Consider the following 19845-nt stretch of genomic DNA (forward strand, 5'->3'; position numbering starts at 1 on the left):
TCCGCTATACTTTTAGGATAAATGTTGCTTCCTATGTACATTCTCCTTTGGCTGGGTAAGACTGATACTGGAATTGACCCCCAGGTTGGAAAATCTTAATGCTCTCTTTTTTTTTAATCAACACGTGCCATGTACACAGGAATGGGTAAATAGACATGCAGATTGAAGAGATGAGCCTGTATACACATGCGATGCAGATGTAGTGCCATGCAGCACTGGAGCAGGAAAGTTAATGTATGCATGCGCAAATATACTTGGATGCAAAGACATGCACGGTGGTAACAATAGACAACATTCTAGCCTGTCTCCTATCACATACCAACCAAAAGGTAATCTTTAAGTGAAGTGCAGCTGTTGCGAGGCAAAACTGGACTGAAGTGTATGAATACTTAGCCACACAATTGTGGGAGTAGAGAGAAAATAAAGCAGTGGGCTAAGTACACATACTTGCGGTGAGCCAGTGGTGATTGTCAACAAGAAGGAGGTGTTATTTCCTATCTGCACTGACTATGGTCTCCCATTAAGGAAGTCAAGGATCCTCTTGCAGAGGGATGTACAGAGGCACAGAGGGAGGTGCATGTGTAGTATGTTGTTTTATCTTCAGAACTACTTTGCTTGACGTTCTTCTATCTGAAATATGAATAAATTAATTGTTAGATTTTGTTCCCTAAAAAAGTTGAACTCACCAGTAACTCTTGGTCCTGGAAGGGTCCATTGTGTTTATTTCTCTCCAGGGTACCATTTCTAGATGACCGGTGACTCAGTGCAGGAGTACAGCTTGGAATTATCCGGCCAGTCTGTGCAGAATATTGAGTCATTCTCCGTTCTTCTGTCTGACAAAATAAATGGGAACATTATCATTATTTTTCCTTCAACTAAGAATACCTGGCTTTTTACCTTCCAAAAGCAGAGGCATTTTTGTAAAACTCAAATGTTGTTGCTATCTTTTATATCCATTCTGCTTTAAGGTAAATATGCATCCCTTTGAAATGGAACCAGCATACTCTGGCTATCAGAAAATATGCCCCAATCATGCAAGCTATGAAGGAGCCAATGAAGATTTCTCCTCCTACCCTGGTCAGCATTCCAGACAGACAAGTTGATCCTACTGGAAGACCTCAATACCAGCTGGGGAACAACATGATCTTACAGAAAGACATGATTGGCCAGGAGTGTGTAGACAATGCTGACACCCATGGTGGGGGTTGGTGTTCCATGATAAACTCTCTGTGACACTCCAATGTGTCGGTTTTGTCATGGTCTTACACATGTTCTCCCCACCTGGAACACCGAACAATCAAGTGCCGACCATTAACATAAGAAATAGGAGCAGGCATAGACCACCTGGCCTATCGAGCCTAATCATGATGCTGACCGCAGTTTACATGCCACCGTTTGCCAGGTGTAATCAGGCACCAAATGAGAAATAGTCCACCCCCCAGTACATGTCAAATCATAGTTGGAGACTTCAATCAGACTTGTTTGACAAAATCTCAACCCAGTTGCCATCAGTGTATAACCAGTAGCATCAGTGAGAAGTGTAGACAGAGTCTGTGGAGGCCAGGCTGTTTTCTATAAAGTGTTGAGCTGTATCTTCAACTCTCTGCGGTTTCTGGCAGCGCAGGCAGGGCGATTGCCTCATCAAGCTGCGATGCTTCCAGGTAGGATGTTTTCACGTACAATGATAAAAAATGTTGAGGGTTAAAGAGAATATTCCAAATCTCTTTAACCTCCTGAGGAAGTGGAGGTGCTGGCAAGCTTTCATGGCATCTACATGGCAAGGCCTGACAAGCAGTAAGGCTTTTGATAGTGTTCCGTATGGCAAGCTCATCTGGAAGGGGAGCGAGCAAACTGGGTACAAAATTGGTTAGATAGCAGGAAACAGAGCATGACGATGGAAAAATGTTTCTCAGAATAGAGATCTGAGACTTTGCTGTGGCCCAGTGATTGAAGCTGGGCCTGTCGTTGTCATCTACGTTAGATATCTGGATGAGAATATATAAGGCACAGTTGGTACATTTACAAAGTACACTTAAATAGGGGGTGTTGTGGACATTGAAGAAGAGTATTAAGAATTACAGCAGGATTTTGAGTAGCTGGGAGGATAAGAAAAGAAATGGCAAATGGAATTTAATTCAGATCAGTGCAAAGTGTTACATTTTGGAAGGACAAATCAGAATTTGTGCCTCTTGTCCTCAACTACCACCTCATGAGCCTTCACATTCAACACATCATTCTCCACACCTTCTGCCATCTTCAACAAGATCCTACCACCAAACACATCTTTCCCTCCTCGCCCCTCACTGTTTTCCACAGGATTCACCCTCTCTGTGTTTCTCGTCCATTCATCCATCCTAACTAAACTCTTTCCTGGCACATATCCCTGCAAATATCTAAAAGGATACATTACCCGTTTACCTCCTCCCTCACAGGCCCCAAACAGTCCCTCCAGGTGAGGCAGTACTTCACGTACTTCACTCCATCACGTTCCAAATGTCCATCCATGGCCTCCTCTTTTGCCATGAGGAGGCCACTCTGAGGGTGGAGAATCAACATTTCATATTCCATCTAGATAACCTCCAACTTGATGGCATGAGCATCAATTTCTCCTTCTAGTAACTTTTTCCCCTCCCCTTCCCTCTTCCTGTACTTCCCAATCTGACCTCTTACTTCTTCTCCTCACCTGCCTAGCACCCCTCACTGATGCCCCTCCTTCTTCCCTGTCTCCCACGGTCCTCTCTTTTCTCCTATCAGATTCCTTCTTCTCCAGCCCTTTACCTTTCCAACCGCCTGGCCTCACCTATCACCTTCTAGCTATCCTCTTTCCCCTCCCCCCCCTTTTAATTCTGACATCTTGCTTTCCCTTGCTTTCCAGTCCTGAAGAAAGGTCTTGGTCCAAAACATTGACTGTTTATTTGCTTCCACTGATGCTGTCTGACCTGCTGAGTTCCTCCAGCATTTTGTGTGTGTTGCTCAAGGTTTATTGTAACTGTTTTATATGAGGTGAAATTTGTTGTTTTGTGGCAGAAGTACAGTGCAATAACATAGGATTACTATAAATTACAGAAATAAAATTAATAGTACAAAAAAAGAGGAATAATGAGGTAGTGCTCATGGGTTCCGGAAATCTGATGGTGGAGGGGAAGAAATTGCTCTTAAATCATTGACTGTGTGTTTTCAGGCTCCTGTACTTCCACCTTGATGGTAGCAATGAGAAGGGGCATGTCCTGGATGGTGAGGGTCCTCAATGAGGGCACTTGATGTACTGCCCGTTGAAGTTGTCCTGGATGGTGAGGGTCCTCAATGAGGGCACTTGATGTACTGCCCGTTGAAGTTGTCCTGGATGGTGAGGGTCCTCAATGAGGGCACTTGATGTACTGCCCATTGAAGATGTCCTGGATGGTGAGGGTCCTCAATGAAGGCACTTGATGTACTGCCTGTTGAAGATGTCCTGGATGGTGAGGGTCCTCAATGAGGGCACTTGATGTACTCCCTGTTGAAGTTGTCCTGGATGGTGAGGGTCCTCAATGAGGGCGCTTGATGTACTGCCCGTTGAAGATGTCCTGGATGGTGAGGGTCCTCAATGAGGGCACTTGATGTACTGCCCGTTGAAGTTGTCCTGGATGGTGAGGGTCCTCAATGAGGACACTTGATGTACTGCCCGTTGAAGATGTCCTGGATGGTGAGGGTCCTCAATGAGGGCACTTGATGTACTGCCTGTTGAAGTTGTCCTGGATGGTGAGGGTCCTCAATGAGGGCACTTGATGTACTGCTCGTTGAAGTTGTCCTGGATGGTGAGGGTCCTCAATGAGGGCACTTGATGTACTGCCCATTGAAGATGTCCTGGATGGTGAGGGTCCTCAATGAGGGCACTTGATGTACTGCCCGTTGAAGTTGTCCTGGATGGTGAGGGTCCTCAATGAGGGCACTTGATGTACTGCCCGTTGAAGATGTCCTGGATGGTGAGGGTCCTCAATGAGGGCACTTGATGTACTCCCTGTTGAAGTTGTCCTGGATGGTGAGGGTCCTCAATGAGGGCGCTTGATGTACTGCCCGTTGAAGATGTCCTGGATGGTGAGGGTCCTCAATGAGGGCACTTGATGTACTGCCCGTTGAAGTTGTCCTGGATGGTGAGGGTCCTCAATGAGGACACTTGATGTACTGCCCGTTGAAGATGTCCTGGATGGTGAGGGTCCTCAATGAGGGCACTTGATGTACTGCCTGTTGAAGTTGTCCTGGATGGTGAGGGTCCTCAATGAGGGCACTTGATGTACTGCTCGTTGAAGTTGTCCTGGATGGTGAGGGTCCTCAATGAGGGCACTTGATGTACTGCCCATTGAAGATGTCCTGGATGGTGAGGGTCCTCAATGAGGGCACTTGATGTACTGCCTGTTGAAGTTGTCCTGGATGGTGAGGGTCCTCAATGAGGGCACTTGATGTACTGCCCGTTGAAGATGTCCTGGATGGTGAGGGTCCTCAATGAGGGCACTTGATGTACTCCCTGTTGAAGTTGTCCTGGATGGTGAGGGTCCTCAATGAGGGCGCTTGATGTACTGCCCGTTGAAGATGTCCTGGATGGTGAGAATTGTTAAAGACCCTGCCTTGGAGTTATGCTCAGGCTTTGTTTTTTTGCAGTGGTGGGACCTGCTCCTGGGAGCTCACGACTGGCCGCTGTTCAATATCCCAAGGACGTGGTCTAGGAGGCAAGTGCACCTGTGGGGTTCCAAGGTTTCACGGCCCTGGGGATGGGCTGATTCTAAGCAGGTGGCACCAACTGAAGCATCATGGGAGAGAACGGAATATCGGGAACAGCGGATCAGCTGTTGGAGGATCTGTACTCAGCAAATCTCTCTCTCTCTCACACACTCACTCACTCACTCTCTCTCTTGTGTTGGTAGGGATGAATTTGTTGCCAATTCCCATGGAGGAGAACTTTGGAAAAAAAAGTGGCGCAGTAGACTTAAAACTGTAAATCAGCTAGTTGCTTTGTTATGTCTCCCCTCTCGCTGTGTAAGCGGACTCTTCCTTTTTTCCCTTCCTTAGGGAGAGAGAGAGCCCGCTGTATGTTGAATTGTCGGGTGAGTGATTAGTTTTTGTTGTACACCAGATCATGGGCTTTACTGGGGGCCTTACTCTTGCATACCTGGTGGATGGAGGGTGCTGATACTGTTTTGTGGAAGTGGGTGGGGGAGGGTTGTGGCTTTACTACTGCTTATGTGTGGGAGGGGGAGTGGGGGGCTTTGGGGTTCTACCATTTTTACTGTCACTCATTCTTCGGAACACTCTTCTGTTTTCATGGATGTCTGTGAAAAAGAAGAATTTCAGCATCTGTTTCTCTGGTTTTAAACAGAACTATTGAACCATTGAATTGGAGCAGGATCGGCCTGGTTGAGGTGACAGCTCTCTGAAGCCTCTTGTGATCCTACTCGTTGCAGCTTCAATACTGTGACGCAGTCAGCCAGACTTCTTTCCACGCACACAAGCCAGGACTTCTTATTGAATACTGTTGCAGTGCAGATGGACCTTGGAGTACAGGTGCATAGTTCCTTTAAACTGCTTCACAGCTACACAGCTTTTTGCATGCTGACCTTAATCAGGCAGGGCAAGGAATTTAGAAACTTATCGGTTATGTTACGGTTGTACAAGATATTGGTGGGGCCATACTTGGAGCATTGTGTTCAGTCTTTGTCACTCTGTTATAGGAAGGATTTGATTAAACTGCGAAGAATGTAAAAAGGATTTATTAAATTATTGCCAGGATTCAAGGGACTGAATTATAGGGATAGGTTAGACAAGCTGGGGCTTTAGTTTGGAGTGTAGGAGATGGAGGGCTGATCTCACAGAGGTATATGGAATCCGGAAGGGAATAGATGGGGTGAGCAGTCTTTTATCCAATGTTAGCGAATTCAAAACCAGAAGGTGGTAGACATAAGGAGCCAGAAGAAGCGGTGGAGGGAGGTACATGTAAGAAGCATGTGGACAGGTAAATGGATGGCAAGCACTGGAAAATGGGATCCTGGTTGGCATGGATATATACATTCCAAAAGGCCTTTTTCTGTTCTGTAGATGGATCTCCTTAACTCAAACTATGAAAAATGAAGAGAGAGTGAACTCTAGTTTTGCTGCTCATGGAAACAAACATACATATCAGACTTTTAAATTTTAAAATATTATGGGAGCTCATTCATATGTAGGGGGACTTGGAACTGGGGGAGCCTGCATAGCTGGTGCCTGAAATCAATTAATGTTCAGGAGAAATTTGTGATAGTGGCACGCTGAGATCTTGTGAGAAAGTTTCTTCTAAGCTAGTTGCAAGTACCATCCTTCTCCATAATTGCGTCAAAATAATTAAAGAAATATATAGTTTAATCCTGATTTTAGGAGATTACTAGGCACTCAAATATTATCTATTAATTGAAAAGATAAATATTCATTGATGTCTGCACTTTACTGGGTAAATTAAATTATCTGATTTTCATATTGATAACTTGTAGCAAGTCTGACTGATCCTAGAACATTTTTCTTCCTTTACATTTGACCATCATCTCATATAATTATTTCCATAAAGTTGGTTTGTCAAACTGAATCTCTTCATTTCATTCAGAATGCAGTCCATTAAAATACACAGGGCAATATTTGAAAGCTTTAAACAGATGTGAGAGCAGCAACTTGAAATGTCTTTCAGAAGTTTTCATGCATCTGCATTGGGATACATAAACTGTTACATAGATTTCTTTTTATCAATAAAATCCTGGAAGAACGCAGCGGGTTAGGAAGCAACCTCTGGAGCAAAGTAAAGAGGATTGGGCCAATGGTTGCTGGGTCAAATTAACACCTTTGAGGAGGAGTAAAAATTGCAATTTAAATCCCCAAATCTCTTCCTCACTGACTGTGCATCTCAAAAGTAATTGATAAGGAATAAAGTAATGAGGAACAAGCTTTGTTATTTTGTATCGCCCATGTGTGCTTCTCATTATGAGGACAAGAAGGTACCACAGGAGCTTTGTTGAAATTACCAGCTTGGTCCAACATAGAACTTCTCTTCCTTTTTGAAAATTTGAACATTTGAAGCTAATGTAATCTCTGTAAGAACAATAAAATGTAACCATATTGCGAAGCTGTTTAGCTAATGAAAGTTGTGCTGACCTTTTTTTGTTCGGGAGGTTCAGGTAAAAGGAAGCAGGCCTTAGAGGTAAATTCTCTCAGTTCTTCCCGCCAAGCTTCAGACAGTGGTGCTGGAAGAAATGGTCATTCTTACACTGGCATGTGATAATATCTGAATAATATTCAAGTTATTCAAGATTATATGCCAAGTTTATCTGCATATTAACAGATTTCCTAAAATTGAGATTTATTCAAAAGTACCTATTCAAGATGATGAAATAGAGGAATACTTTAATCATTAAAGTATTTTTTAAAAGCACTTCTGAATATCTAATAACAGGAATTGAGGAATAATTGTAAATTATGGCAACAAATATTTTAACACTTATTTGAAAATAGTATAGCATCAAGACCAATAATACAAATACAAGATCGAAACAAGCTTCCCTGCAGAGATATAAGGCTACGATGACAGTCTGAATTCCTGTCATTGTTCACTTGTCAAAGTGTTTTGCAAGGATGTCATCAAAAAAAAATTGATGATGAGCTTGAAAAGATAATATTTTACCCAATTATCTGAGGTTTAGCTAAAGAAGTGAGATCAAGGACTTTTTTAAAGACTGGAGGGTAGGGATGCTTATCATAGAATGGTTACAGCACAGAAGACCAGTTTTTCTATCAAAGCATCTCTCTAGTTCCACCTTCTGGCCTTTCCTCCATGGTCTTTCAAAAATTTCTCCACTAGATAGCTATTCAATTCCCTTTCAAATCTTCCTGTACCACATCTGCAGGTAGTACCTTTCTGTTCCTACCACATGATATCTCACAATTCTCTCCTCTTGTTCTCTACCTCTCCAATAAAGGAAGTAATATCCTGCTATCCACTCTGTCCAAAGCCACGTCATTTTCTAATTGGATCAAATTTTCCACTGGCTTTCTCTTCAAAAATATGGCCACTGTTTCTCTACTCTAAGCTTTTAACTGGTTCAGGGAAACATTCCTGTAAATTTTCCTCTTAATGCATTCACATCCTTTGTCATGAAGTGTGACAACCAGAGATGAACAGAATAATTCATTTGTGAATTGACTAGAGTTTGATTAAGATTTGGCATAACTTCACTACTTTTATATACTATGCTTCTATTGACAAACCCCAGAACTGCGCAAACCTTATTAACCACATTGTATCCTGAAATATTTAGTATCCAATTATAGAAACAGAGCCACATAGAAAATGGGAGTAGAAATAGGACATATGGTCTTAGAGTGCTGCTGCATTATTCAACATAAACGGAGATGATCATTCCCTGTCATACAGTGGATTATCATCTCCCCTTTCCCCCTTCTTCCCCCTTCCTTTCCAGTCGATGATTTATTCTTGTCCATAGATGCTGCCTGACCTGCTGAGTTCCTTCAGCATTTTGTGTGTGTTACTTTGGATTTCCATCTCCTACAGCATTTCTTTCATTTATCACCCACTCCTGCCTTCTTCCCCTGTCTCTTAAAGCCTTTGGCATTTAGAAATGTATCTTTCTAGAACATCTGAAATGTACTCAATAGCTTGCTCTTCACTGTATTCCATGAGTGGAGAATTCTACTGATTCCTCAATCATGAGTGAAGAAATTTCTCCCATTTTCTTTTCTAAATGACGCATCCCGAATCATAAGGCTGATTCTGAATTCTCCCACCTTTGTGAATGTTCTACCTGTAATTCCTCTATCTGGCGCTGTTAGAATGTTATAATTTCCTATGCCATCCTGGCTCATTCTTCTATGCTCCAGTGAATACTGGCCTAACAAATCCAGTCTCTCCTCATGGTGTTTGTCCAGCTATCTCAAGAATTAGTCTTTAAAACTTTGCTGTACTTGCTCATTGGCAGAACATCTTTCCTCAGATAAGAAGAGAAAAAAGAAAGAGATCTCACTGGGCCCTGTTTAATCACAGCAAGACATCTTTACTCTTAGACTTGAAAATCTATTCCATGAAGGCCAGCATACCTGTTGCCCTTCTAACTATCTGAACATTTGGTTTCAATGACTGCAGTATGAGGAAAATCAGGTATCATTGCTCCTTATCATATCTCAATCAATCATTATTTCAAACATTAATCTTTTTCTTCTGAGGACCAAAGTTGAATAGCGCATGTTATTTGCCCACTCTCTAAACTTGCTTAGTTCACTTTGCACACTCCTCACAGCTTGTATTCGCATCCAGTCCTGCCAGTCTTTGAATCAAGTTTCTAGCTGTAAAGCGCAGAACTGTAAGTAATTCCCAGCAGTGCTAATGGAGTGAAAATTAGCCAATATTACAATTGGCTGACCTACAGCAGGAATGGAAACAGAGGAAATAAGTTAGCTGCAGTTGTAGAATGTAATATGGTGTTTGCAAAGCTTAAATATTTTCAACAGAAGATGATATACACCTCTCTACATTTGGCTTTTTTGCTCGTCGGGAAGGCTGGTTCTGTTCTGGGGGTGGAACTGGATTCCCTGGAGGTTGTGTCTGACAGGCGGATGGTGCAGAAGCTATAGAGCATTATGGACAATCCCTCCCACCCACTCCGTGACATACTGGACAAACAGAGGAACACCTTTCATAACACAAACACGAGGAATCTGCAGGTGCTGGAAATTCAAGCAACAGACACAAAATGCTGGTGGAACGCAGCAGGCCAGGCAGCATCTATAGGAAGAAGCACTGTCAACGTTTCGGGCTGAGACCCTTCGTCAGGACTAACTGAAAGAAAAGATAGTAAGAGATTTGAAAGTAGGAGGAGGAGGGGGAAATCCGAAATGATAGGAGAAGACAGGAGGGGGTGGGGTGAAGCTAAGAGCTGGAAAGGTGATTGGCATAAGGGATACAGAGCTGGAGAAGGGAAAGGATCATGGGACGGGAGGCCTAGGGAGAAAGAAAGAGGGAGGGGAGCACCAGAGGGAGATGGAGAACAGGCAGAGAGAGTGAAAAAAGGAGGGAGGGAAATAAATAAATCAGGGATGTGGTAAGAAGGGGAGGAGGGGCATTAACGGAAGTTAGAGAAATTAATGTTCATGCCATCAGGTTGGAGGCTACACAGACGGAATAGAAGGTGTTGTTCCTCCAACCTGATTGTGGCTGCATCTTGACAGTAGAGGAGGCCATGGATAGACATATCAGTAATAGACTGATTCCACAGAGGTATACCACTGAACGCCACAGGAGATCCTTTCTCCCGGCTCTACAACTCCTCCTCCCTAATCATATATGGTTTCATTGCACATCTGTACTTTGCACTATTACTTTTTAATGCACATTTTGTATTTTGTCATACCTCAATGCTTACATTTTGTATTTTAAAGTAAACATTTCTGACTGAGCAACCTTGCAACAATAATTTCCTTTGGGATAAATAAAGTTTTATCTTATCTTGTACAAAGGGAAGGAGTCCATGAACAGATGTGAGAATGGGACTGAGAATTAAAGTGGTAAGTAACAAGAAACTCGGGATTACCCTCGCAGACTGAATCTGGATGCTTTGCAAAGTAGTTCATCAATCTGTCTTGACATATATACCCAATGTTAACCCATCCTCTGATAAATGCATTTATCTTTAGGAATTGTACAATATTACCTTTTATCACGGCTTTGAATGAGGAGTCCTCCATCTCATTTCCAGAATATTATGGGTGCTTTGTTATAGGATTTAGCTGTCCTTTTCCTTTAATTAGCTCATTATCCCAGCATTAAATGAACACTCCTGAACTTTCATTAAAGATTTTTGAAACATCTTAACTACGTCCTTCACAGCTCTTGCACTTGTCTATCTATTTATGGGCTCATTATCTGAACCTGTTAGATAGTTACAAATCTTGAATGCCTTAATGGATCATACCATAATGCCTTTATGAAAGTTAAGCGTAAGCCTTTTAAAAATGTTCAGGTCCATTAGTTTCCTTCTTGTTACTTTTGGGATTCAATGATCCCCCCATACTGCAGCAAAAGAAATCTTTTACTGTACTCCAGCAGAGAACCACAGTTTTCAGCATGAAGTTTAGAATTTGATTTTCAATAATTTTAATTTTCAATGTTGTTCTTTATTACAAAGCATCCATGCTCTCATATCTTCTATAAGCCATTTAGATACATATGTGATAAGCCCATAGTCCAAGTTGGAATGTAAGTCCATGATTCCCAGAAATTGGCAACACAAGAGGGTAGGGTGCACGATGATTGCCTTCATTGGACAAGGCACCGAGTATAAAAGGGAACAACTCATGGTGTGGCTCTGTAAAGCTTTAGTTAGGCTGCATTTGGAGCATTGTATGCAGGTTTGGTTCTCACACTGCTGAAGAATGTGAAGACCTTGGAGAGGGTGCAGAAGAGGTTCAGCAGGTTACTATACTAGTTATATGAAGAGGTTGGACAAAGTTGGAATACTTTCTTTGGAGTACAAAGACTGAGGGACAATCTGGTAAAAATATATAAAATTATGTTAGTTATAGATGGGGTAGATAATCAGAGTCTTATTGGAGATCTGTGAGGCAGGTTTATTTTGCAAAGAGAGTGGTAGGTACCTGAAAGATACTGCCAGAGGAGGTAGTAAAAGAAACGATGATACTATCACTTAAGAGATGTTTAGACAGACACATAAATAGGCAGGGAATAAAGGGATATATACTAGTGCAAGCAAATGAGGTTAGTTTAACAGGCAATCTGCTAGAGGGACTCAGCAATTTGTGCAGCATCTGTGGATGGAAAGGAGTTATGTTTTGGAGCAAAACTGAGCAGCAGGACCTGGTGCAGGGATTTGACCCAAAACATCAACAATTTCTTTTCTCCTATTGATGCAGCTTGATCCATTGGATTCCTCCTGCAGTTTCAATTTGTTGCTCCAGGTTCTCTTGTGTTTCCTGGGAATCATGGTCAGTGAAGAGATGGAGGACCAAAGGCCAGATTCCACAGGAACTTTACTATGTTCTGAGTTCCATTTCTGGTAAGTTCCACTCCACAAAAAGCATACAAATGCTTTCTATTTTTTTATTTCAACTTTGCAGAACTGTCTAGCTTTCATTGCAAGATCTTCATTGTCCCTCTCAGAATGTATTAATCTGCCAGTAACAATACAAACCTATGGTTGGCTTTGGGATACTACCATCTCCGAAGGCGTTACAATGGAAAATACTGATAGGCAATCCAAGTCTTCCCAGGATTGTGGTTGGAAATTGGCTCTTTATCAATGGATGTGGGGAAAGTGGAGTGCTGACATGCCAGTCATCATTTACTGTGCAAACAGGCATTCCGTTGAGTCCTGTGGAAAAAAATATGAAAAGCACACATCCTGATTTTTTTCCCGTAGTTTGTTTCAGAGATAAGGTGTGTCATTCCTAAGACAATAATGAGCAATATGTTTTGCATATGAACTTTGACATCAACAATTTTAACTTCTAGATCAAAGTTTTTCTCTACCTCTTTACACTGTGAATTAAAATAAAAAGGGTAATTTGGATCAAGCAACCTACAGGGAAATTAAACACATTAGTCATCCATAGGTGACGTTGACTTCGCTTGATTTTTTTTCTCTTTCTTTACCCTGCCAGCCATATCTCATTGCAACTCCTAGTTTCTTTTATCCACATTCTTTCTTACTGATCCCATTTACAAAAACCTTGTTTACAATTCATCCCCATGGTCACCTTGGGCATCCTCACCTCCCTCCCCCACACCCTCCATGCGGTTTTATAAATTTCTTTTCCCACCTTCCCAGTTCTGATGAATAGTCTTTGAACTGAAACTTAAATCTGTTTAATAAAGCCTGACAGTTGAGGGTATTTCTAGCATTTTCTATTTTTATTTTAGATTTCCAGAATCTGCAGATTTGTTCACTTTCAATTATTTTCTATTAATCTACAAACTTACTATTCATTGTTACATTCTTCTAGAACCATTGTATTGGCCTTCTTCTCATAATTGCCATTGTTCTAGATAAAGTAGAAAAACAGGCCCTTCAGCTCCAAATCTATGTTGATCATCAATTGATTTATGCCAATCTTACATTAATCCATGTTTTATTCTATCTTCATCCTCATGAACTTCCCCAAAATTCTAGCACTTATCTATAGGAGTAAATTATCATAGCCAATGAACCTACCAACCCACATGTCTTTGAGACATGGGGGGTCTATAACACTCCGATGAAATCTACACTGTCACAGGAAGAACATGACAACTCTTTACAAAAAACGTCTGAGATGTGGAACAGACACAGGAGTCTAGCACTGTGAGGTGTTATGAGTGATGGACAGACCTGATGGACAATGGGGTGCAGAGTTAACCATTTCCCCCCCTCCTGAGAACTACGAACTATTGCTGTTGTTAAGCTGCTATTGAGAGAGGGAGATAAAGCCCAGGCAAGAACATCTACTACAGATAAGAGGGGGAGAGAGACTGTTGATTTACTGTATTTTGTCTCTTCCTGGATTATTTATCCTCCACTACAAGGACTTTACTTTGCTCGTTAACAGGAGATAGCAGGAGTGGACACGGATGATTTGATGGACACGGTCATTCAGAGTTGATGGATAGCTGAGTGGGGATAAAAGACAGGTCTGGAGAGACACCCTTCAGACACACCAGTGGACACTGACTGAGTGTTGGAACTCACAGAAAGGTGGGGGCTTCGGAGACCGAACCAGGAGATCGGTCAATAAAACTCACAGTGTTACAGCAGGGCCGGTGGGGACGTGTGTGTGTGTGTGTGTGTGTGTGTGTGTGTGTGTGTGTGTGTGTGTGTCCACTCATGCCAGAGTGACGAGTCCACCACAGAAGAACGGTCTAGCTGAAGAACAGAGGGGTCATAACTGAATGGCCACAACGACACGATGGATTAAGAAAGCTACAAAAGGTTTGCCTGCCGCAGCTGTTGCTGTTACATCTCGCTCGCTCTCTCTCTCTCTCCAATGATTTCAATATAACAATCATAACTACTTCAGCATTTATGAACTGAACTTGATACTTTCCTATGACAATTCATTTACCCCTAGACATCGATGGAGCTTGTTTATTATTGATTATTATTATTCCTACACTTTTAGGTTTATTACTGCTAACTTGTTTTATATGTATATTTGCATTTTTGATATTGTATTGTGTAGTTTACTAATAAACACCTTTAGTTTGGTACCACCAGACTCCAACGGATTCTTCTTTCTCTGCTGGTTAGACACCCAGTTACGGGGTACGTAACAGAGGAAATATCTCTAATCAAACACAATCCAAAAATTAACATATTTTTATTTTTGTCATATTCCCTATATCTAGTCATTTGGAGTCATGGCCCAGCTTCTACCGCTCAGTCTAAGCACTATATGGCAGATACCACTCCATGTATTGGCTCACCAACTCCTAGGCTGACACCACAGTGCTTAACTGAACAAATAAAGAAAAAGAATTTCAGGTTGTATATTATATATATTTCTCTGCCATTAAATGCACCTATTGAGTGGTTGATTGCCTGAACTACAACCTCTCAGTGATTAATTGCTTTCTTAGCTTGATGTAAGTAATTACAAAGGATGTTTTAAAGAAGACAAATGGTTTAATCCCATGTTCTGTGAACAATGGTTATTCTTCAAACATTATCAGATCAGAAAATCTGGTTATAGTTACATTGCTGATGATGGGAGTTTGTTGTTAACAAATTGGCTATTGAATGTAGAATGTTAATTGATCCACTGGTCACTTTATTATACAGAATAACTGCAACTAACTTCCATTCTCCTTAACTAGATCTCCCTCTCTCAAATCTTATTTTGAGAAAACATTGCCAATCAATTGTATGTCTCCATTTAGATTTTCAGTGTTTTTGCCATTTCTATATTATTTATCAACAGTAGTTAGCCCTGGCTTTATTTGTTTACCTTAATTGAATTTTGCTTATATTTTCCACAATATCTCCTAGTTTTCTATATTGTTTATTTTGATGCATATATTTTTGACTATTAGGTAAAGCTTTGGTTTTGTACATTCTACATTGAAGATTTTCCACTGTTGTTCAGTCCATTGACTTTCATCCCCTGTCATTTAGACCCAACCCTATTTTAATTCTTCTCAAATTTGCTTTCTCCAGCTTACCACACTGATTCTTTGCTCTACAATCCTCCTTTCATGTCTGGAACCTAATTTTGATATGATTTTGATTTCCCAGTTGTTGTACAGCAATCATAACTCCATTTAATTTTCCAAATCTAGTAACATAATAGTTTTTTCTTGTTAGACCAGAAAGATTCTGAACTTATTTATTTAGTGATACAGCACAGTAACAGGCTCTTCTGGCCCATGAGCCATGCAGGCCAATTACATCCATGTGACTGATTAATCTGTATGCCTTTGGAATGTGGGAGGAGACCAAAGCACCCAGAGGAAGCCCACGTGGTCATAGGGAGAACATATAAACTCCTTTCTGACAGTGGTGAATTGAACCTAGGTCGCTGGAGCTATGATAGGGCCATGCTAACTACTGCTCTACCATATGCTGGCCTAGTAGAGATTCTTGGAAAAAATGCTCTTCAATAGAAGATCACTGGGTTTTCCCGCTGGCTACAGATACGAGACAGATATGGCACACTTCATTTAATATAAATCATAAAAATATTGCAGAAATTGACAATTATACTAAATCAGAATAGAATCAGAGTACATCAGAGTGACAAAAATATGCTTTTGTCACTTGATGTTTTCCGATGTATGATAGGTATAAGTTGTATCACTAAGGAAGCTTTTGAAGCATTTGTATAAGCTGGGCAATGAAAAAAGTCTACACGCTACATGAAAATTAAAGTGGAGTAAGATAAGGAGCACACCAGCAATTTGAAAGTCAAAGCTAAGAAGATTTTCTTCAAATGAGTGCTGTAAAAACAAATAAAGTTCTATGTAGCTAGAGGAAAATTCTGGAACCACCTAGAATATTCATGATAATTACTTCTAGATAACTGAAATACAAGGGATGAAGTACATCCTTCAACCATATCTGCCTGTTGAATAAAGGGATATAAATGTTTACTCTAAGGTCTTACCATTGATATGTGTTACTCGATGAGGGTGAGGATTATGCCTTGAGAAAAAGGAATGATGGCTCAGCTTTCCAAAACGAGTACTACTATTTGATTGTGGCCTCTCAGCACCAAGACTGAAGCGTAGTAGTGAGTTACGAGGCATTGAGCCCAATTTCCTCATCATCGTCGGCTCTTGGTTGCTTTTGAATGGATCAAGCACTGGTGGACATAATTTCTCCATTGTTTCCTTCACTGATGTCTTCCTGAAGATTTCAGAAGGATGTGAAAACATTAAGATACTACCTTAGAAATGTTTGAAGAAGAATCAAACCACCAGCATATATTAACTGTTTATTGTTAATGAGATACAGCATCGGATAGGCCCTTCCAGTACTTTGAGTCAAGCCACCCAGCAACCCCTGACTTATCCTTAGCCTAATCATGGGAGAATTTACAATAACCTACCACCGGTATGCCTTTGGACTGTGGGAGGAAACCAGAGCACCCGAAGAAAACCCACGCATTTCACGGGGAGGACATACAGACTCCTTAAAGAATGCTTTGGAATTGAACTCTGAACTCCGATGCCCCGAGTTGTAATAGCATAGCACCAACTGCTACACTAGCATGGCACACACTAGTTTTCTATAAAACCAACTGGTTAATCCCATCCTCTGAATTTTCTTCCTGTCCCACAAACTCTGTGATCATTGCATTATCCCAGCTTTCATTGCCGTGTCATTAGTTGCTATTCTTTCAATTGCCTAGGATATAAATTTTAAACTTCCTTGTCTCTCTACTCCTTACCTTTCTATTACAATGTATTTTTAAATTTTCCCCATTGACCAAGCTTTTGGCTACATGTCTTAATATTTCCTTCCAATGCCTTTTAAAACAGTAAGAAGTCATACACACAAAATGCTGGAGGAACTCAACAAGTTGGGCAGCATCTATGGAGGGACATATACAGTTGACATATCAGGACAAGACCCTTCATCAGGACTGGAAACGAAAGCAGTGCCAGAGAAAGAAGATGGGGGGGAGTGGTGGTGGAGGTGGAGGTGGAGGAGTACAAGCTGGCAGGTGATAGGTAACTATATAACCATATAACAATTACAGCACAGAAACAGGCCATCTCGGCCCTTCTAGTCCATGCCGAACGCTTACTCTCACCTAGTCCCACTGGCCTGCACTCAGCCCATAACCCTCCATTCTTTTCCTGTCCATATACCTATCCAATTTTACTTTAAATGACAATACCAAACCTGCCTCTACCACTTCTACTGGAAGCTCATTCCACACAGCTACCACTCTCTGAGTAAAGAAATTCCCCCTCGTGTTACTGATGCACCATCAATAACTCTTTGAGTTGTGAGGTGAGATATAGGCTTTTATTCGCTGGAAGAGAGCAGTCAGCAGCAAGAGATCCCCACACGACATCCTGGAGACTGAGGGAGGAGCAGTGCCCCCAATTGCCTTTATACAGGGGTCTGTGGGAGGAGCCACAGGAGCAGTCAGCAGGGGGGGTGTGTCCAGACAGGTATATGTAGTTCACCACAGTTACCCTTAAACTTTTTCCCCCTAACTCTCAATGGATTCTTGTTTGAATCTCCCCTACTCTCAATGGAAAAAGCCTATCACACCAACTTGATCTAACCCCCTCATTATTTTAAATACCTCTATCAAGTCCCCCCTCAACCTTCTACACTCCAAAGAATAAAGACCTAACTTGTTCAACCTTTCCCTGTAACTTAGGTGCTGAAACCCAGGTAACATTCTAATAAAACCTCTCTGTACTCTCTCTATTTCATTGACATCTTTCCTATAATTCAGTGACTAGAACTGTACACAATACTCCAAATTTGGCCTCACCAATGCCTTCTACAATTTTAACATTACATCCCAACTCCTATACTCAATGCTCTGATTTATAAAGGCCAGCATACCAAAAGCTTTCTTCACCACCCTATCCACATGAGATTCCACCTTCAGGGAACTATGCACCATTATTCCTAGATCACTCTGTTCTACTGCATTCCTCAATGCCCTACCATTTACCATGTATGTCCTATTTGGATTATTCCTACCAAAATGTAGCACCTCACACTTATCAGCATTAAACTCCATCTGCCATCATTCCGCCCACTCTTCTAACTGGCCTAAATCTTTCTGCAACCTTTGAAAACCTACTTCATTATCCACAACGTCACCTACCTTAGTATCATCTGCATACATACTATTGGATAATTTAAATAGGATAATTTACCACCCCATCATCCAGATCATTAATGTATATGACAAACAAGGGTGAAGGGTAGCCAAGGGTAAGGGTGAAAATGGATGAGTTGGTGAGGGGGAATGGAAGCCTCTTTTTTTTTTGTACTTTCTTTTTAGTTTATAGTCATTTTTATGTCTTTGCATTGTACTTCTGCCACTAAAATACAGATTTCACATCAAATATGAGATGATAATAAATCCAATTCCGATCTTCAATTGGAGTGAATATTTAAGGTTGTGAATCCAGAAACATGCAAACAATTATATCCTGTCATCAAACTTCTAGAACATTGTTGAATACTCATCTTCTAATGTGTTGTTAAGGCCACAGTGTTTATGTAGCTAGTCCAGTTAACTCTCTAGTCAGTCAGGATCCCAGGATGTTGACAGTGGGTGTTCAGTGATGGCAGTTGCACTTAAGGTTGATGGTTAAACTTCCTTGCACTTGTGTCACTCAAATGTTACTTTACACCGACAAGCTGATGCCTGAATCTTGATGAATGTAGGCTTGGATTTATGGAGAATTCTGAATGAAATTGAGCAATGTGCAAGCACCATCAAATATCTGGCTTTATGATCAAGGACTGATCATTGATGAAGCAGTTGAATGTATATGTGACTAGGACTTTGACTGAGGAACTTCCGCCGAGATGTCTTGGGGCTTGGATGGTTGACATCCAGTAACTAAAAGCATTTCTTTTATGTAATAAATGATTGCAGCCAGTGGTGAGTTTTAAAGGAAAAACTTCAATGTGAATTGCCCATTAACTTCAGTTTTACCAAGTGCCTTCATTGTCACACAGCCAAATGTGGCACCAATGTTATTAGTAGTTACTGTCATCTCACCATGCCACCAGAGCAGTACAGTAGTCTGGCTAGTGGAACCATTGTTTCACAATGCCAGGGACCCTCGTTCAATCCTGACCTTGGATGCTGCCTGTGTGGGGTTTGCATTTTCTCCCTGTGATGAAATTTACAGATTGGAAGATTAATTGGCCACTGAAGCTAAGGGAATTGATAAGAATGGGGGGCAGAATTCCAAAGGTGGTTAACATAGGATTAGTGTAAGTGAATGTACGATGGTCACCGCAGACTCACTGGGCCCTGCACCTACTTCTGTGCTGTATGTCTCTATAACCTCTATGATTTATTGTTTATGTATGTGCTGAGGTTATAATGAGGTTTGGAGCTTGTGTTCCTGGTGAAACTCAAACTGAAGAATACTTGGAACGGTGAGATGACCCTTGACAGTACTAGCATTACTTTCCAGCAGTTTCCTTATACCTAATTTGATAATAATTAGCCACAATATTTTGGTTACTAGTATTGTAATTACACCGGAATAGCTTGGTTAGTCCTAAAACACATATCTTCATTACTACAGTCTCTCTCTACTGTCTGTTAAGCTGCTGGCATTTAGGGCAGCAATGAAGGTCC

The 19845-nt window shown here is 41.3% G+C and overlaps 1 protein-coding gene across 3 annotated transcripts in view; it reads right to left on the minus strand.

The window, feature by feature from the left end:
• Window positions 1–19845, minus strand: part of LOC132378972 (protein TBATA-like) — a 43538-nt gene that overhangs the window by 13784 nt on the left and 9909 nt on the right. For all 3 annotated transcript variants that reach the window (XM_059946371.1, XM_059946369.1, XM_059946370.1), the window contains 4 exons: window positions 16153–16394; window positions 12210–12389; window positions 7147–7235; window positions 687–833 (listed from right to left, as the gene is read on the minus strand). In XM_059946371.1, coding sequence (XP_059802354.1) covers window positions 687–833; window positions 7147–7235; window positions 12210–12389; window positions 16153–16394 — 658 coding nt within the window. The remainder of the gene's footprint in view (window positions 1–686; window positions 834–7146; window positions 7236–12209; window positions 12390–16152; window positions 16395–19845) is intronic.

Source organism: Hypanus sabinus, chromosome 21 (assembly GCF_030144855.1).
Source record: "Hypanus sabinus isolate sHypSab1 chromosome 21, sHypSab1.hap1, whole genome shotgun sequence".
Lineage (NCBI taxonomy): Eukaryota > Metazoa > Chordata > Chondrichthyes > Myliobatiformes > Dasyatidae > Hypanus > Hypanus sabinus.